This window comes from Meleagris gallopavo, chromosome 11 (genome assembly GCF_905368555.1).
Source record: "Meleagris gallopavo chromosome 11, MGAL_WU_HG_1.1, whole genome shotgun sequence".
In the NCBI taxonomy this organism is placed as follows: domain Eukaryota; kingdom Metazoa; phylum Chordata; class Aves; order Galliformes; family Phasianidae; genus Meleagris; species Meleagris gallopavo.
This window is the reverse complement of record NC_139414.1, coordinates 7,351,583-7,371,555: the sequence shown is the minus strand read 5'-3', so window position 1 is coordinate 7,371,555 and position 19,973 is coordinate 7,351,583. Positions and strand designations below refer to the sequence as shown.

General features: G+C 41.0%; 1 protein-coding gene across 1 annotated transcript in view; it reads left to right on the top strand.

The window, feature by feature from the left end:
- Positions 1–18,996, top strand: part of FARSB (phenylalanyl-tRNA synthetase subunit beta) — a 32,072-nt gene extending 13,076 nt beyond the window's left edge. Inside the window, exons 15-17 of the mRNA XM_085232475.1 lie at positions 684–801; positions 5,792–5,944; positions 18,733–18,996. Coding sequence (XP_085088601.1) covers positions 684–801; positions 5,792–5,944; positions 18,733–18,884 — 423 coding nt within the window. The 3' untranslated portion in view covers positions 18,885–18,996. The remainder of the gene's footprint in view (positions 1–683; positions 802–5,791; positions 5,945–18,732) is intronic.
- Positions 18,997–19,973: the final 977 nt, after the last annotated feature.

The following is a 19,973-nucleotide window of genomic DNA, read 5'->3' as shown; positions in this document are numbered from 1 at the left end:
AAATATTGTTATTGCTCTTTTTTTTTTTTTTTTTTTACTGAAAATTGATATTATATTTTACTTCTAGAGATTGCAAGTTTCTGTTTTGTTTGCAGGTTGTTGTTTTTTTTAAGATGTTTTCTTTAGCTTATAGGCAAGGTGACTTTACATTATGAGATCTGTAAAATAAATTGAAAACAATTGAGTCATATTCACGTGTCTAACCTAAGAGATTCAAAGGGAAACACTTCATAGGAAGGCTCAGAAGAATTTCAGTAGTCTGGGATCTTAATTGTGTGATCACCTCCTCCCCCCCGTATCAAGATTTCAAATATTTCAAATAGCATTTAATATTTCCAAAATAAAACTTAACATTTACCTTTTGCATAAACGGGATTAAACTGTAAGGGTTTGTTTTGGCTTCTCATTCTTTGTGTATGGCTTTTCCTCCCTGTACTGCAGGTCTGGCATCTGTGAGATGTTATCTGTTCCTAAGCTTGTATATGCTCTTTCAGACAACGCCGTAAAATGAACATGCAAAAATACATCTTTTCAGGTTTAATAATTCTAAAACAGAAACATTCAAACATAATAGATCAGCACAGTATTTGCATCTCATTACTGTTGAATTCTTGTTAGAAACGAGCAAACCGTTGGCTATTTTGGAAGGTGTTTCACTTGCAGCATCCACGTTTGTCCTGCAGGTGGCACGTACAACCCTCCTTCCTGGTCTGCTGAAAACTATAGCTGCTAACCGGAAGATGCCCTTGCCTCTGAAACTCTTTGAGATTTCTGACGTTGTAGTAAAAGATCTCACTAAAGGTAAGAGAAGTCTCCTCAGCATTTGTAACTTAAGAAGTTATTAAAAAATTTCCTCTTTGAATTGTAGATCCAGATTAAATTCAGAAATTATTTGAGTAACTAGTTAAGGCCACAGCTGTGCAAGTTCAGGGAAAAATAAGTGTTTCCATTGGAATGAGAAATATGAAAATAGCCCCAACTTTTTAAAGAAGCAAGTGGAATGACCTCAAGAACTGCAGTGCAGTCAGCATGATGTGAACCCCAGGTACGTTCAAGATGGAACAGTGAATACGTCTGCACCACTGACAGGTGCAACAACTGAAGGAAAGGATCCAAGCTTGATTTGCTATTATTGCTTACAGTTCGAGTCTTTGAAGCTGTACTGCATCTTCACTAGCAGTGTTGTTTACACTGTTTATCAGTCATAGGGTACACACAGTGCAGCTGCCAGAGGATTTAGCATCCAAATTTCAAGAGCTGCTCCAGCTGCTAGTCCTGAGCATGACTCAAGGACAGTTGTGAATACAGGGAATAGGTGCAAGGCAGTTTTGCAGAAAAAAAAAAAAAAAAAAAAAAAAAAAAACCCTAAACAGCTCATATTGATGCACTCATTTTGACTTGGTCTTACTTCAGTACTCTTTTGCATTTATATTGGAGGCATAGTTCATGAGACAAACTCCCTCCTAGTAATGTTTTCAAGGGGCACAAACCTTGGAGACTAGTCACTACTAGAAGCACACTGCTATTACAGTACTGAAGCCTGTTTCAATGGCTGCAGTCAAGATGTACAGCACTGCCAACTAAAAAGCAGTACTTCTCTAGTCAGTGAAGGGCAAGCTATACTTGGAGACTGATTCTAATCTGGATAGCTGTAACTCAGGAAAAACTTGGGAATCAGTGCAATTAGATATCTTAAAACGAATCCCTTTTTCATCACCTTTGAACAGTGTTAGTTGTATGTGTTTCCCAAAAGTGTCCAGGAATACTGACAACCAATACAAAGAATTAGACTTGTAACACATATAGAGGATGAAGAACAGAGTCAGTCTATGTATAAATAAGCAAAAAGCCCAACAGGCTAAGATTTGCTCAGTCAGCTATGAAAAGATTTTCCTTATCTTTCCTTTTCATCCAACTATGCTAAGAAAGCATGGCTGCCTTTGAATTGCTCTGCATCATTAATTACTTTACGTGAAGCAGCAACAGCAACTTTCACTTTTCAAAAACTTCAGTGAAAACCTGCTTGTGTGATGCATCTGTGCACTGATTTCACTGTACAGTATCAAAATTTCAGATTAACTTGTTTATCTGGAAAATATATTAAAAAGATTTAAGAAATATACCAATTCATTTCTTCTTATAGGTTATATTAGTGGAAAAAAAAACTTACAACTACAAATTCTGGGAGTATGTGCTTATATGACAAGTTATAACTCAGGATTAAGTTTTGCTTCTTGGTGGAAAAGCTGGCATGACTTTGAGTTCAGCAGCAGAAGTGGTTTTGTTGTTTCCTTATCTGGTTTCAGACTTCAATGGTTGTGTTTAAGGTATTTGGAATCTGCAAAACAAAGGTTTCTGTAAGGCATAAAAGAAACATCAAGAGAATTGCTTTGGTGATGAATTTAATTTGTAGATTACAGTTTTAGAGGAGAAAAAGCAGCTGTGCCAAGCTAAATAAGCAGTTTTAGGAAAGCATGTTGATTGATTTATTTATTTTCAAATCAAACGCAAACAATTTGGTGGGCAGCTCATTCCTTGCTGAGCGTGGAGTTGCTACAGCACAAAAACTTGGTACAGATGGCAGAATAGCATTAGCATTCTTCAGAACCAAGAGTGGGCTGTTTGTCTTGAAAGAAGGAGCATATTTATCCTGACTATAAAATTTGCAAGTTTGATTACTTTTATTTTGTGTACGTTAATTGTAGCGCTTGAAAGTTTCTTTTATTCGGGTAGCTGTTTCACAGTATCAGAGAGGCTGATTCTGTAGTGTACTTCATTTTGTTGGGAGTTATTGCAGCAAATGAAAGCAACACTGTTTAGGCAGAAGCTTTGTGGCCCTGGCTCTCGGGCAGCTCTCTCACAGGTTGAGTGCCTGCAGACTGTGACCAATATCTGAAACTGTTTTTAGTGATGTGTTGAGAACAATTGCTGTCTCTCTCAAACTCACTTCTAAAATTAAGCTTGCATCATAAATGGTTTGAAAAGGAAGGAGAAAAAGAAATAACAGATAACTGTAAACACTGAAAAGCGTGGGATTGCCCTCTCACATATGGAATGAGATTTCCTGCAGAATTATGTCATCAGACTGACTAATTTAATTTTATTATTTCACGATTTTGGCATGCAGAATTTCCAATTAATAATGTAAGAAGCATGAGTCAAAAGAGTACTGACATTAACTATATTCGAAACGGCATCTTGCAGTCATTCATGTGTGAACAAACCTAGCTTTTAAAACACTGTTTTTTAATGAAATACCTGCTGACACAGAACTTATTCTTACCAAGGTGAATAGAACGTATTTCTCTTCAGACATATCTGGCAGAAAGGCTTGACATATTAAATTGTCATAACGTGCACCAGATTTGATGTTGCTAAACAGAACCAAACATGAGCAGAAATGTTTCTTCTCAAGGCAAGAGAAATGTGCTGATTTTGAGTACGTTACACAGCATTTGTAGAGTTGTCACTCTAGATAATCACCTCTAGTAAAGCAGTTACACAAGTACAGCATGCAAGCCATCACCTTGCACCGCTATACCTAACCTAGGATGCCTTTCTCTCTCCTACCACAAGAAGAGAGATGAATCCATCAAAAAAATCACCTCTGACTGGTGATCTCGTAGAAGCAAGCAAGCTCATAGCAGTATACATGGCTGATGCTATATTTCAGAGCAGTTTTCCTGTCTCAATCTGCAAGTGTTAATTACACGCAGAAATTACACAAAAATCCAAGTTCAAATGAGCAGGTGCCCCCTTCCAGATCAACATATTTTCCTGAAACATCCCTAATTTGGAAGAGGGCACTGTACAACACAGCTCTGCCTTCCTCTGTGCTCTTTTGGCTCATGTACTCCAGACCAGCTGCCCATCCTTTGGGTTGTTTTTCAGTAGGATCTCCAGGAAGTGCTTTGAAGTCTCAGAAATATATGTAATTTAAGTTGACATACTTGGCAGGCTGATTTAAAAAATAGAATTGCTTCATGGCATGACACAAGAGATCTCTCAAGTGAGTTATAAAGAACTGAAGCATTTCTAACAGCCGCCAGCTTTTGCACACAGTTCTTAATACTTCTCCTGCCATCTGTAGCGAATGCAATTCTTGTGCCATAGCATAACTCTAAAGAAATAAGTTCTGTAATGCAACTTTTTGGAATGCTTCAAAATACAGCCTGTCCTTTACTGAAGATCTTAACAGTTGGCTTGAAATCAGGAGGTGTAAGATTTATCACATTTCTTTCTGATGATTTAGTTAAGAATAGTGATCTGAAGACCACTGGCTTCAAAATTCAGATAGTTGCACAAATTCTGGTAGCATAGTGAGAGAGAAAAATAAACACATCCTACTGAATGCCTAGCACAGAAAGCTTGCTTTCCTAGCAACAAATAAAGTCTTGTGGAAAAGGGAGAACATTTTCTTCTTTTCTGCTGCACAATACAACATGAAAATAGATTAGCCACTATTCATAACTGCGTATTACTGTCTGGCATCTTATTTGCGTTGGGAAACGGAGACATAATAATACAACTGAGTGGTCAGTGTGCTTAGAGGACAGAAATCAGATGTTGCATTTATTGATATTTTCTCTGTAACCTTTGCTCTTCTTATAGCATTTTTTAATTAAGTCTTCAGAACTGAATTCTCCATTGTTTAATACTGTAAATGATCATTATGACACTAAAAGGTTACTGCCACAGTAAGTTCAGCAGGAGAACTGACAAGACAACCCGTGGCTGTATTGCCAAGCTACTGCTCTAGGAGTTCTGAATGACTTTTGGCTCAAAAAGGCTGCTCTTATCTTTCACGTAGGCTCTTGCTCCACTATTTCGTGTTTCTTTAAAATCCTTGTCTGCCTAGTCATTTGGTAAACATTTTCCTGTTTAGTTATTGATAGATTTCTGTTATTAAATGGTCAGTTGGACCAAACAAGCAAGATACAGATTACTGCTGTGGTTGATGTGAGCAGTTTAGGAAACGCCCAGTGAATGCTCAAGTTTCTGCTTGTGCTTAAGCTTACTGTATCTCAGAGATCAGCTAGAGTGGATCAGACCTGAGGCTCACTTAGCCTAATATCCTGCCTGTAACAATAGCTAGCCGTGTTTATCAAGGGAAAAGCACAAAGATTTGGTAAGTATATATAATGCTCCCCATTCTGCAGTCATTTATACCTCAGAGACTTACTGATTCAAATGTGATTCTTTGGATTCAGCAGCACGTAATAGATTTCTCCCTATGAGCATTCACTGCTTAACTAGGTGATGTCTGAAAACACCTACTCCTTATATTGTTTGAAGCTTGGCCCCTGCTGGTTTTTGCATCCACTAATGCTTCTATTGAATGCAGCAGTGAATGATTAATCCTAGTAGAAAAGAACTATCTCAAGGCCTGAGGTACTGACACACCCAGCCCTGGTACTTACATCCAGAGCTGTGTGGCAGTACAACTCAGACTGCAGGTGCAGCTGTAACTCTCTTTAGCACTTAGCTGTGTGCTTGGCACTTGTCATTGTCTAGAACTTTTTTTTTTTTTTTAATTTGACAACCGTATTTGCTGCACAAGATGTAAGGTACCTTAAATCTACATTTCTGATTGTTTGACTTAGTGAGCTAAGGAAATCCCATCATTTCCTCAAATTACAGTAGGTGCAGCAAATACTATTTTGCATACTCATTCCTCCTTTCAGCTACAAGTACCCTCGGTGTAACAGCAGGGAAAAAAATTGCTGCAAAAGGCGAGGCTGGAAGTATGATGAAGCCTGCCAGATAATATAATCACTTCCTTCTTTTTCAGATGTAGGTGCAAGAAACTACAGGCATTTGTGTGCCATTTATTACAACAAGAGCCCTGGGTTTGAGATTATCCATGGTTTGCTGGATAGAGTCATGCAGCTTCTGGAAGTACCACCAAATGAAGAGAATGGATATACAATTAAGGCAACTGAAGGTAAGCAAGACACAGGTACAGTGTACTGCAGGGGTTATTTTGGGGCTCAGATGTTCCCCTACGATCTGAGGTGAACTTTCTGTTGTTGCTAGCAGTACAAAGAATGAATATTATTCCATTGTGGTGTGGCAGCATGCATAATTTTGAAAAGGCATTAACTGCATTCACTGATAGCAAATCAGGTTTGGTGTCTTTCTATGATTTATTCTTATTATAAACAATGAGTTGACAGCTTTTTAAAGAAACTCATAGTAAATTGTAAGCTCTGAGCTTCGCAGACTGGTTATGATAAATTCACCTAATTATTAGGTGAGTAGGAATTCATAAAATGAATGAGTATGCTATATACCCACTACATTCTCTTTGGCTAACAGTAACTGGAAAAGGCTGTTCTTTTACTTTATAGCTATATCATTTATTTATATATGCCTCTTATTTGTATATTCACATGAAGCTATACACTTCATTTATCTTTTATTTGAAGACCTGCTGTCTTTGAGACTGAGCCTTTCAGACTGCTCAGACAAGCAGTTGTATAACAGACCTCTTCATTCTCCATACAGGGTCAGCTGCACATGAATTAAAAATAACATCCTTAAGTACTCAACCTCCCTTGCATGTGCATTTGTGTGCAAGAGATAAAGAAAGCAGACTGACTTGATTGTAGGAGCAGTGAGGTCAACTCAAGAGAACAAGCAGCAGCAATTAATCTATTCAATTAACTTAACAAAAGCATAGTGATTACACTGCAGAAAAACAAGACTGTGCAGATGGTGACTGTGATTTTGCTTAACTGTGTATTGGTGTTCAGAGGTATGAAATAATGACATAAGTTGGCTCAGCTTGAAAAAGTGCTTCCATTCTGCACTTACTGAAACCAGTGGCACCAGTATAGGATCCCTACAGCCTGAAAAGCTCACCTATTTGTCTAGTAATTTGGCATTACAGTACACATCTTGTTTCAGTCTGCTGCCAGAAATGCCAGGCGTAACTCTTCAACCAAGTGGTGTCCTAGCCCATTTTTGATGCACACTTGTGTCATAGAGCGATTTTTTTTTTTTCCCCCAAGCTCTGCCTTTCCCTTCCCATTTTTTCTACAAAGTAATTGGCTCAGTATTAGTTAGGAAGACATTCAAAGGGTTTGCTAATTTGTATTATTAAAATGATTACCGAGTCAAGTAGTGGGCTGTTCAAAGTCTTGTAGTTTTTGTTATAATTCTACACAGTACAGAACTGGTAACAGCAAAGCTTATTTGGGAGGATTTAAAAGAAATCAAGGAGCTGAGTACACAGGTGCCATTGATGTGTCAGTCAAACCTAATTGTTACATTCCTCCTTGTTTTCAAATAGGCATATGAAGTTTGCTTTAGAGAAGTATTTGCAAATGTTTTGTATTCTGTACCAGAGTATTTCAGTAACATATGACTGAAACTGGAATAAGATGAACAAATAATCCTAATAAAGTGAAGTAGTTATTTCTAGATTCTAGTGTTGTTATTCTTGATGCTGTGGATTTGCAATACCTTTAAAAATGTCCCTGCATTTTCATGGCATTACAGTGCACAGACTGCAGGATGGGTAATGCCTTGCCCTATGCAATATAGTACAGGCAGCTTGTAGCTCTTTGCTATAGAGCAGAAAAAGGAAGTGCCTACTGCTTTGTTTCAGCAGCGATTCAGAAACTCTCCTGGGATGACATGTAGATCCCTTGCAGTTCTACTGACATTGGAATTTAACCTCAATAACAATGCAGATGGCTGATACTCGTAGTGCCAAGTGAATGCAGTGTCACTGCACCAACTTATTTAAAAGATACTGACTGCAGAGGTAACTCAGTCAAAGTGGCCAAGAGAGGTTTGTTTGATTTTGTTTTTAACTTGCGCTGCAATCTGTGCATTAAGCACGCATGAAAGAAAGTGTCAGCAGATGATGGAGTAAGGTCAATTGCTGAGTGAAAGAAAGATATCCTATAACATCTTATGAGACTGCAGCATCCTGAAATAATTCAGAAAGAGCAATGCTAGTTACTTCAGAAGTTTTAAATCAGGACATTAACGTGGCACAGCTGTTTTGATGCATCTTTGTGGAGCATGTTTCTTATTGCCTGTGCCAAATTAAAATTTGTATCCTGAGAAATGGATTTATCCTATGAGACTGATACTACTATTGTATGCAGCCTTAAGTAGAACTTGAGACTAGTATTGAAGGTAGAACTTTATACTTGGTGTAACTGCTTAAAATGGCTCTAATAATTGTTGGGAAAACAACACTGGGAAAAACCTTGTTTTGTACGAGCAACACAGAATAAATAGAGGAGATGTATTGGGCACATGTTTTCCTCCTTTCCAAATTCACTTTGGAAAATGAAACACCCTTACTATATTCTTCTTTGGCCCATATGTGCAAATCATAGTTATTTAAGCTCCTTCTGTTCTACCAACACCTAAGTGCCCTGTGATTTGACCCAAAGGTCAGAGCCTTTCTGCCTTCATAGCAACACCTGTGAAAAAGTGCAGATGCTAGAAAATATGGGTGAAATTGTGATGTTCCCGTAGCCTTTGCACTACAGTTTGGTGTAATCTGAGCTAGGTAATAAGTGGGGAAAAGATGTTTAAAGCAGCCTTAAGGAAGGGAGGGTTCTAAGTGGCTGAATTCAATTTCAATATATGTACATTTGGCACGCAGAGCTTTCCAGTTTCTTAGAGTTACTGAGGAAACTTTTCCTTTATTGCTACATATAGAAGATTATGAAGTATTAAAGGCAGAATGCTGAAATGCTACCCACTGTTTTAAAACACACAGTATTGACTTTCTGAATTCCATGATCACTGACCTAGAAAAGATTTTGGTTTGTTTTAGAACAGCCTAGGCATCCATAATTGAGCAGTCTGGGTATAATTACTGCTTCCCTCCTCGCATTTTCCTGTGCTCCATAATACAGTCTCCTTGCATGAAGCTATCTCAAAATTCTATATCATAAGATGTATAGATCAATCTTTTTAAATGATAAATATGAGTAGGAAGAGCCAATGAATTTAATGGAATTAGTTTTTTCATTTCAATTGGTTTCACTTTCTTTGAAATGAAAGCTAGCATCATTCTGATAAATACACTGGGAGTCATTCTTAATTTCAAGCTTTTATCTCTGCAGAAACAGAGAAGTTTTCTGCAACGTTTTGGTAATCCCATGTCCTAGATGAATTTTCTTCCAGAAGTCAGGACCATGATCAGAAAAGGTGTTCCTCATGGGACTTAGGTTCACAGTAAAGTTGTACTTAAGCTAGAAAAACACTTTGTGCATATTAAATACTGATGGTGGATTGCCTTGCACAATACTCAAAGCTATGGTGTAAGGTATAAGATATAATTACTCTGTTACCTTAAAAGAAAGTGACAGTCATTCTGAATATGAAGGAAAAAAGCCCTATTTTTGCAGTACGTCCTGAGAGTCTCCTGTACTTTGCACATATAAATGAATTGAGCACAACCTGTTTGAAAACAGAGAGTAATGCCCATGCATTATGAAAATGAAGCAACTTGATATGTTCACAGAAAATACAAATGCTGCTTGTTCACATGAAAACAAACAGTTTCTGGATGGCGTGGGCTTACAGCACCAGCTCCTTTATTTGTTCATGTGAATTGCAGCTCAAGCTTTAGACTTTTTGTTTATTTATCTTTTTAGATAAATTTGCATGCCATTCATTCTGTTAGGGTAGTCAGCAGCTTAATAAGGCTGGGAAGTCAGCCAGTTTGTGTTCACCATAAATGTCTGCTTAATAAATGCATACTTGAATGCCTACTAACTCTTGCTTCCCTTAGTAATTGACAGTTGTCTTTTAAAAAAATTGCTCCCCTTTATTTTTACAGCCCTTAATTAAATGAAAGGTGTGGTAAAGTGTAGAAAATTTTAATTCCACAGTAAATCACGGTAATAACTTCTCAGTTAATGAGGTTTAGCTGTGAAATTAGAGGTGTAATAGTTATCTCCATAACTAAGAACATCAGTTTGCTTTTAAAGTAATAATTATGCAACAGATCAGAATCTAAATCTCCATTTAAAGTTAATCTCAATTCACAAGACAAAAGTCTGGGACTAATTCCGAGTTGCAGATGTAGCACTGAGCCCCTGCATCTCTCTCTGGTGGTCAGTTTGAACTGGGAGGTTGAACCATGCACAGAAGTTTGCTACCTGCACTGAACTTGGCATTATTAAAGCCTGTTCTGGTTTTATTAACTTGAGCTCAATTGCACTCAGTAGCAGTCCTGGCTTTTCAGTCTGCTGTCCTGGCAGCTGTTGCACCATCCACAAGTGTTGGTAATTATGTATTTACTCATAGATAAATAAAGGAAACGTGCACATCTTACTGTGAAGCCTCAAACACCATTTGTAACACATTAGAAAATACTAGCCAGTTTTTCATCCATTTAATGGCCGTTCAAACACAGATACTTTGTAGTTGCTATTGCATCCTTGTCATTGTATTTACCAGATTTTAGTTTGAAAGAGTAGAATCACATTTTTGTGACAACATCCATTTTCCATAAAACTGTATCAGCTGCTAATTGACTGTATCCACATCCTCTGAATTTCAGATTTGCCAATTACCAAATCATGTTTTTCTTAGCCCAAGATCAGTGTCAGATCACTGGTTTGTGGTTTTGTTGACCATTCACCTGGAAATACTGGCAGCACATGAATATTTTTTCCTTGAACTGCAGAAGTGCCAGCACTGCTATCAGGCAGAGGAAAACTGTGTTACTGTGACATATCATGGGACACTGAGAGGTTTGGCATTCATGGACTTCTCTGTCTTTTGAACTCTCATTACCAACCTCCATTTGACTGATGGTCATTCAGATGAGAAGTACCTTTGAATTGCCTCACTTAGAGGTATATTTTCTATGGCATAATAGCAGGAAAAAAAGTCTACAGATACTACAGAAATATTTTGGAGAGGGCTGTCAGGTCAGCTTGCAGTGACAGACTACGTTCAAGTACCATTCTCCTTCCCCTAGTACAAATTAATAGAGATTACAGTGATTTTTTCACCACTGCATTTCATTTTCACAGACTAGGGGTGCTCCCAGCAGCAGTAAGGCTCCTCCTAACAGTTAGACATCTCATTTTCTACCCGTTTCCATTGACTCACAGACCCACCTAAAACACTGGCTTTCGTGTTTCAGCTGAAGACACCTATTTCTCCCCCCAGTGTTTAGTCTTTATTCTTCTGCTGTTCCTGTACTAGAAAGGCCTCTTTAGAGTTGCGTTCTGCTGCTCCCTACTCCCATCAGCAAGGGCAACTATATTTTTTTATAATCATTTATCTTAGCAAGTGTAAGATTAAAATCTTCCTTGCATCAAGAGTTTTGAAGCCTGGCACAGCTTACATTATGTGATACAGAATTAGGTCATTTTTATATTCTCTCCTTAGATTTTGAAATACAAAACGATTGCTTTGTCACAAACTGTGTTTTCAATGTAGCTGTTGCAAAGCCCTCTCTATAAAAGATGATTCATCCAACCTAGTAAGCAGAAATAGCAAATTGCATCTCTCCTTTTGCAGCAAGCAGGGGCAGCGCCAGTGATGTCAGCGGCGGCTGCAGTGCTGCTTCCCTGCTGTCTGGTGCCCTGCTGTGACAGAGGCAGGCTGTGTTCTCAGCTGATCACATTTTTGCTACAACATCAATGCTGTGGTTAGTGATCTTGTTAAACTTGTACCCTTAATAATCACTGAATACATCAGATTCTGTTTTTAAAGTAATTCTAGCTTTATTTATTCCCATCGGCACAGGCTTGCATTTGTTGTTTGATTGGTTTTTCTTGTGACGGTGAGGCTTCTTTTTCCTTGTTTCATTTGTTTTCGAAGCTTATTTTAAGATCTAGTTATGGCCTTTTCCCACATATACATCTGCTTTAATAAAGATAGAGAGTAATGCTGCTGGCTGACTGCAGTGCAACTGATGTTGAGGGGTGCATCAGCCCAAAGCACAGTTGATAACAATCCCACATCAAGCGTGCAAGTCATCAGTTGTGAGTGGGGCTGTACGTGGATGTTGGATGTGCTAGCACATCTCCAGACTGCTGTAAGGCTGTAGCTAAGCAGGTCTCTGATTTTTGTGATACAGAGGCAGAGACAGCACTTAACATTACATACATTTCTCACAATTATGTATGCAATACAGTTTTAAATGGAAGGTTGTAAGGTTTTCACCTCAAACTTCTACATCAGTGTGAATGCAGAATCTTAAGATTGTGCCTATGTTGGAGGAATTGACTTGACCAAGACTTGAGAAGCCTTGGTTGCTAGCCCTGACAGTTTCACTGAGTGCTGAGATTCGTAGCTTAAACTACCATGGAATAGTACATAATTAAGTCATTTAAGGCCCAGTAACCTTGAAAGCATATCATAAAATCACCAAAGTTGAAAACAACCTCCAAGATCATCTAGTCAACCATCCACCTATCACCAATAGTTCCCCACTAAACCATCACCTGAACGTTTCTTGAACACCTCCAGGGACAGTGACTCAACCACCTCCCTGTCTATCTCAGCAAGTGGCATCAGGTCACTGGGAGGGGAGGATGGCTTGATCAAGGGTGTGAAATGCAAACATACCATGCAAACTAGATGTGACACGCGAAAGCAGAATTGCAGGCTGACAGTGCTGGTTCTTGTTCAAGTCAGAAGCTAAGACTTACTGGCGTACTGCACAACATGGAGTACACAATACTCCTACCATGAAGAGTATGGCTTATTGTTTCATTTTTATTTCTGAGGAATACTGATGTAAAAGGTGAATTATTCTTTTATGTGTATGCATAGGGACAAAAAGATCCCGGAACAGAGAAGTTAGCTGTGATGCAGTATCAGCTAAAGTGTGGGACTTTTAGACAGGGCAGACCCACATTTCAGATAAATCCAGATTTCAGGACTGGCCTAAAAACAAAGCTTGGCTATGTGATGATTCACCTAGAGTCTAGCTAAAGGCCAATGTAGAATTGTTGTTTCTCAGAGCTGCCTCACAAATGCAGATTTATTGAGCTTGATACACAAATAAGCATTTCAAGAAAAAAAGAGATACAGATTTGATAGAATTATTTCTAGGTTTTCTACTCGGGGCAAATTTTTCCTGTACAGATTATTGAAGCAGTCATGCTGGTACTTAAGCATCGCATTCCTGAAATCCCATTACCTAGATTGGAGACCCAGGATGTCTGGTTTCTTTAGCCTCAGCCTCCACCCAAATACTGCTTCCACTGGGAAAGTCAGGAACACAGTGATGTTACCCACATGATCTTAAATTCTTTTGACAGTACTGTAATCCTGAGAACAATACAGGAGATTAAAAACGAACCCTAAACCTGTTACATTCTTGGATCATATCTGGACATCCAGTAACACCCCCTGTTACCGCTCTTGCTGTTCACAGCAAAAGTGGAAAAATAAAGCTATCCTGAACCCTCTACCACTCTCTGTTGAAGGCAAAGGAGAGGAGGAGAGTGCTAGCAGTCCCCAGGTTAGCACTGCACCAATTTCTTAACGCGACTGTAACAGTTGACCCTGGGTCTAAGTGCTGTTATGATTTCTCCACACTCTTTACAGTAAGAAGTTTGTTGCAGGCTTTATAGAAGTAACTAACATTCAGCAAACTACCATAGGAATGTTTACAACAGGATATTTTGTTTGTGCTTTTAACTTTAGGCAAATAGAGGACATCATTTCAAATACACGTATTACGAATTTGTATTAGTTGAAAGATGTGATGTTGAGGTAGCTGCAGTTTTGGAGATCTTTGCATAAGATTTTGGGAGCCCAACTGTACTGTATACATGCAGAAGAAAAGGTGATTGCCTTTTAAAAATGCTGATGTGTGCTGTGACATTGTTCTTAAGTGCATCTGCTGGAAAAGGGAATCAGTAAGAAATGTGAAGAACCTGATCCTAAAAAAGGAAAAGCCACCACTACCATCCAAACTAAATTCCATACAGTGTTGCAAAGGTAAAATACTTCAGCAGATGAGCCAGGGTGAAGTAGTCACCCAGCTGCCCTCTCAACAAGGGGACGGGGAATTAAGATGAAAGACTTTGGAGGCCACATGAGCTCCTCTCTATTACCTTCTTAAGCTTCAGCTTCCGATGTTCCTTCAAATTATAGGAACAAACGAGTAGGTTTGAAGGCTTAGCGCAACTGTAGGCCTCTAATACTGCTTTAATCAATTTCTTTTTGAAAAGGAGGGAGAGTAAAGCACAGAAAAGAAACTGTGCAAGGTGTTTGACAACAAAGAGTGCAGGGAACTCCGAGCATTCTGAGGGTCAATTAGCCAGAAAATGTGCTAAAGACTACATGCTCTATTGGATTACTGGCCAAAGAATTACCCCAAAGCAATCACAGTTGCCTGAACACAGAAAGGCAATTACAGATTTTTGAGGACAACCTACAAAAGCTGTAATTAAAAGGTGTTATTTCTACATCACTGAACATTAGAAATTAAATTCATAGTCGCAGCCACAAGAAGTAACTTTTGTCTTTCACTTCTGTGTAATATATCAGCATAAACCATGACTGGCTTCGGCATCTCTTCGTCAGGAATGCACATTGTATTCCACCCCACCCCTTCTGGCAACTACCAATTATAACGTTGACATATTAAAAGGTGGATTTCCATTGTCATACCTTCTGACTTCCTCTGGCATTGTGCAAGTCTCCATTAGCTAGGACAATACAATCCCTGGCTGGATTTCAAGGTGAAGTTTGTGAAGAGCCATTTGTATGTGGAGCAGACAGGACTATATCAGAAGAGCGATAGGCTTGCCATCATTGAAGTGAATGATGTAGTAAATTGCAGTTTTTAAATGAATTTTGGCTCTCGGGGCACTTGATAGCACAGGCAATAAGTCCTACAGGAGCAGGCATTGGGTGTGATCACAACAGCCACCTCCTGGCACGCTCAGTGTTGCCTTTGGATGTTCTGCAGCAGCTCCTTGACCAGGAAGGCCATACTCCTCACAACCTTACAGTTCCTGACAATACTGTGTATGCAGCTAGAACAACACACACTTAACATTGACTTCTGCTTCATTGACATTTAAGAATAAGCTCCAGCTTATGGTCTGGCATATTCCAAACAAAGTAATCGTGCCTTTTTTGCCGACTCCTCATTCATATAAAGCAGCATAAGCACATATCTTTCACACAAGCCTTGGCTCTCTAAGGCTTTATACCTTACTTTGAGAGCTAATACAAAGGTCCAGCTCACAACACGTAAGCTTCCTCAGAGCCTGAGACACTACTACCATTTCCTCCGACCACAAGGAAAATACAAAGCAAGAAGCATACCTGTTATTTTGGAGCACCTGTGGGCTGCTGTTGCTGTGGGCTCTGCTGCAGCTCCAGCCATCCTCTTAAGGAGCTGCCTCTTTCTCACTTCTTCTCTTCCAGTGCTGGTTGGTACTTCACTCAAATCACACCTCCAACTTCACAGTACCTGTTTCTACTTGTGTATGTTTCTTCTTAATCTTCCTTTATGGGCTCCCTTTTCAACACCTGTTTTTTGTTATCTGAAATTGGCTCTTAATTGTAGCGGCCTGGTAGAGCTGTGTGTGCCAGCACAGGGTCGGGTGTGAGCCCACCTTCCTCACCCGCTGCCTATTGGGCTGTAGGAGAGCTGCTTACAAAGGGAACCCTCAGGCCCCCATCTGCTGGATGCAGCCCAGAGGCTGTTCTGGCAAGCAGGGATATATTCTGAGGCATTCCATAGTGCAGCTAATTATCACAATAATAGTTTCATTATTAACCAGAGTTCATAAACTGTCTGTAAAACTATTCCTCAGCTCATGTTTCTCTGGAGCAGGAGCCAAGTGTTAGCCAGACAGATGGGAACCTAAAGCTTTTAACAGGTTCTTCTATTTGTATTTGCTGATTGTCTGACCTCTTCCAGTCACAGAGTAATGGTGTGTGTCTGCAAAGCACCACACGCACTGTGGGTTGTCCCATGAGCAGTGAACCCTTCTAGGCTGGAAGAGAAGAGGTGGTTTGAAGGTTCTGTTCCACAGACTTTGAGGAGTAAATTTTTTCCTGTTGAAATTGATGAGATTTTTACTCTTCTTCAAGGAATATCAAATCAAATAGCATTGTGGTCATTGACCAGTACTGGCTGGAGCATGTGAAGCTGCAGACATGGGGAGAAGGAGAGCACCACCTCTGTTCTGTGTTTGGAAGCCTTAGTGTTGTCTCTTTGCTTGTGTTAAATATTCTGAAGTTATGCTATAAGCGTACGGTAAGAAGGAACACATTTTGCCATTGTTCAGCTTCTAGCTGATTCAGCACTTCACTTTATGATGTAATCATTAAACAGTTTCATAGCTTCTGATACAACACAAGTTAATTGCCAGTGGCTTCCAACGAGTATTACAAATGCTCAGGCAGCAGATGCCCATCCCATCTGTGCTCTGCTAACTGGAAGGCTGACTGTTGCCCATGCCCTTTCTTGGGCCTGAAATACAAAATTGTTTCACGCTATGGGAAACAGCACAGATCTCGGGAATGGCGTGCAGCTTGGTGCTCTCCTGACCCCGCTGACCACGAGGTGACCCAGAGTAGAACTGGCCTCTGGGAAACCTGTGGCCCACTGGCAGCTCACTGGGTGCTACAGGTGAAAGTATAACAAGGAAAAACATCTTTAATGGCTGTAAGGATGCAGGGATGATGGCTGGTTTTGAAGCATTTGACCCAGTGCAGTGTTGTGTTAGACCCCATTCAGATGCTTAAAGTTTAAAACCAGTTGAGTCGCATGATGTAACTGGGATGGATGTGCGAGGAAAAAGTAACTCTCCCAAGGCTGCACCGAGCTCAACTCAGACTCAGTTTTTTAATTAACCCTATTGTCAAAGTTTTTGTTATTTTATTTGCTTTTTCTCCCTAATTTTGCAGTGGCATGCCAGCATTATTACCATGTGTTCAGTTCTTGCTGTTGTGCCAGGGTAAGCTCACACAGGCGTTTCTGAAAGAACGTCACTGTGCTGCTTACATCCTTGGCACAATACTGGCTTTTATTCACAGAGAGGAAAGTCTTTACCACTAACTGCAAGGGTTCTTTATTTTTAGGCTGTGTTTTCACCCACAGTCTGCAGAGTGATCTGTATGCACGGCGTTTGTTTCTTTTCTAAATGTGTTCTGTCAAGTTTTATTTTAACACTGGCGTTGCAGCGTGCGGCGTGGCAGTGGGAAGTGTCTGTTTGGGCAGAGTCACGTGTGGGTGAAAGTCAGGGTCAGATAATGGCACAGCTGTGTGCCCAGTGCGGGCAGCAGGGCTTTGCTCAGGGATAACATTGAAATGGATCACTTAAAATACACTGGGTCAGAATACTTCTATTAACAACCCTTACTTCATGTTACTGTGATGCGAACAAAGCTGAGATGCTTGGGGCTGCTGTGTTCCCCTACTGGTCTGCCTGAATGTGGGAGAACTGCAGCCATCCTCTTGGGTCCTCCCAGGGGTCAGCAGTGGGCAATGAGGCGCTGGAACTGCTGCCCAGAGCAGCTGTGGGTGCTCCATCCCACACAAAGCTAGGCTGGATGATCAGCCTGGGGGCAGCCAGCCCATGGCAGGGCTTGGAACTGGGTGGCCTTTAAGGTCCATTCCAACCCCAGCCATTCTATGAGCGTACGATGCTATGAAATGTTCCTGAAGTTGGAGTTTAATTTTGGCCCTTTTTTAAATTTGGCACTGCAGGATGCACCCTAGCTGCAGCATCGCAGCTTCTTTGTTCCCATCCACTGTCTGTTCTCATAGAAGATGTTTGTTGGATTTTAGGCTATTGAGAAAAAGATGCAGAGTAAGGTAGAGGTCATTGGAGGTGCTGCTGTCTGGTGCTGACTGATTTCCTAGTGGAAGTATAGAAATGAGCCCGACCCTCTCTGCATGATGCTGCTGTAGGAGCACAGTGCAGAGGCTGTGTGCAGGAGGAACTGCAGTGTCCAGCACTGTGTTTCATCCCCTCCTCCCTCCCTGAGCTCCCTGCACTGCCTGCAGTGCCACTGGCAGTGAGCCCGAGCTGTGCTCCAGCAACCAGCCCTCACTTTCTTCTCAGGGTTACAGTAACTGAAGGAAGGAATAAACAGCAATAAAATACACTAGCATCCTGTTTCAGCTTAAAAGACAGAAGTCATCCCTTCAGGTTTAATGCAGATGAAGCATCCCAGCATTCCGATCATGCTGGAAATGACCGCAGAAGGAGCTGGGAAGGGTTCTTCCTATGTGACGAGTTTCCCAGCTCCAAATGTGCATTCCATCATTCTTCCCTGGGGAAAGCCATGTGTTACCTCTTCATGCTGCAGATGAAAAACGCAGCTCATGCCCAGTTATGCGAGGTGTACTCAGGCATGACATGCTGCCGACTCGTAGGTGCCAGTGAGCTCCATTTCCTTAAACAGAGTCAGGTGGGAAACGTTCTGGTGTTCAGTAGTACTCAAAGCCCAGAAAGCCCATCTCACTGTCCCTCTGAATTCGGTTATCTGTGCTTATTCCCGTTAAAGACATAACACAGTCAAAATAACTGAGTGCAAAAGTTGCCCACGCTTTGAGCTTCATGTTTTATTTTTAACTCAAAGTGTTTCCTCATTTGCTATCAATCATGGCAGCTGCTAATGCAGAAAGTGAGAGCCTATTCTTAGCATCTCAGCACACAGAGCTGCCTAATAGTGAGTGCTTTGTTCCCCATAGTAAATGCCTATTGACTTCCTTGGCCCAGAGAAATATTGATTTTTCTCTCACTTTCTTCACAGGCTCCGCTTTCTTCCCTGGGCGCTGCGCTGAGATCTTTGCCAGAGGTCAGAGCGTGGGGAAGCTGGGAGTGCTGCACCCCGACGTCATCACCAAGTTCGAGCTCACCATGCCCTGCTCTGCCCTGGAGATCAACATTGAGCCCTTCGTGTGACGACAGGGCCTCACCCACAGACGCCCACTCCCATGCTTTCACCCTCTGCTCCTCTTTCTCTGTAGGCAACATCCGCTTCTGCTTTTATGGTTCAATAAACAACAAAAACAGAGTCTGGCTCTGTGGGTAGATGTGTTCCTTAGGCTGTAGGATGGAGCTGCAGTGGGACTGTGCCGCCGGTATTTGTAGAGGGGTGAAAAAGCCAAGCTGGGTAACAGCCCAGCGTTCTACAAGAGAAATGTAATGGCAGAGCACGTGATTCATTTTCAAAATCAGAAATGTTCCACAGACGCAGCTTCATACTGTAACTGATTATGGCTGCGTAACGAATCTCATTCTTTTCTTATTGCATGAAATAAGATAATTGATTAGAGCAAATGCTGAATGAATGTGAGCAGAACGAAGGAGTTGAGCTTTTCTTCTGTACGGTTGTCATGTGCTCATCAGTGGCTGGGGGAGGAAAACAAACTTATTTCATGAAAACCAGAGATACTTTGTAAGCAAGATGTGTGTAATATCTGCTGTCCCGCTCCAGACATCAGTGCCGATCCTTTATCATTCTAAATTCAGAAGGCGTGGGTGGAATTACATTTTTCCATGGTTGATGTAAGCCAAGTGGGTTTTGAAGCTCCAAAGTAAATTGGGGAAATGCATTTAGGAGCATATGCCCGTGGTTGTCTGCAGGAAGAGCTGTAAATATCAAAGCTTTGGTCAGACTGAGGTCAGTGTTTGTCTGCCTGGGGCAGCGCTCACTGCACAGCCCTCCGGTGGGTGGCTGAGCCCCAGCAGCACAGCTAGGACATGGCACTGGCCCTGGGCGCACCCAGGCAGTGCGCTGTGACCACAGAATTCAGCCCGGTGCTCCTGGCTCATCATTCACCCACCCATGAAGCTGGCTGTTGCTCATTTGCATTGGTACAGCCATTGCAATGTTGCATGCCAGTAGCAGCAGGCTGATTTTTTGTGGCTCGTCGCCTCTGGGGAGCCAGGCGGCCTCTGGTCCAGGAGCAGCCCTGTGAGCAACGCACTGCCGTCACACACCTGAAAACACCACAGTTTCCCCAGAGCAGCGTCCACGGGGGGGGGGGG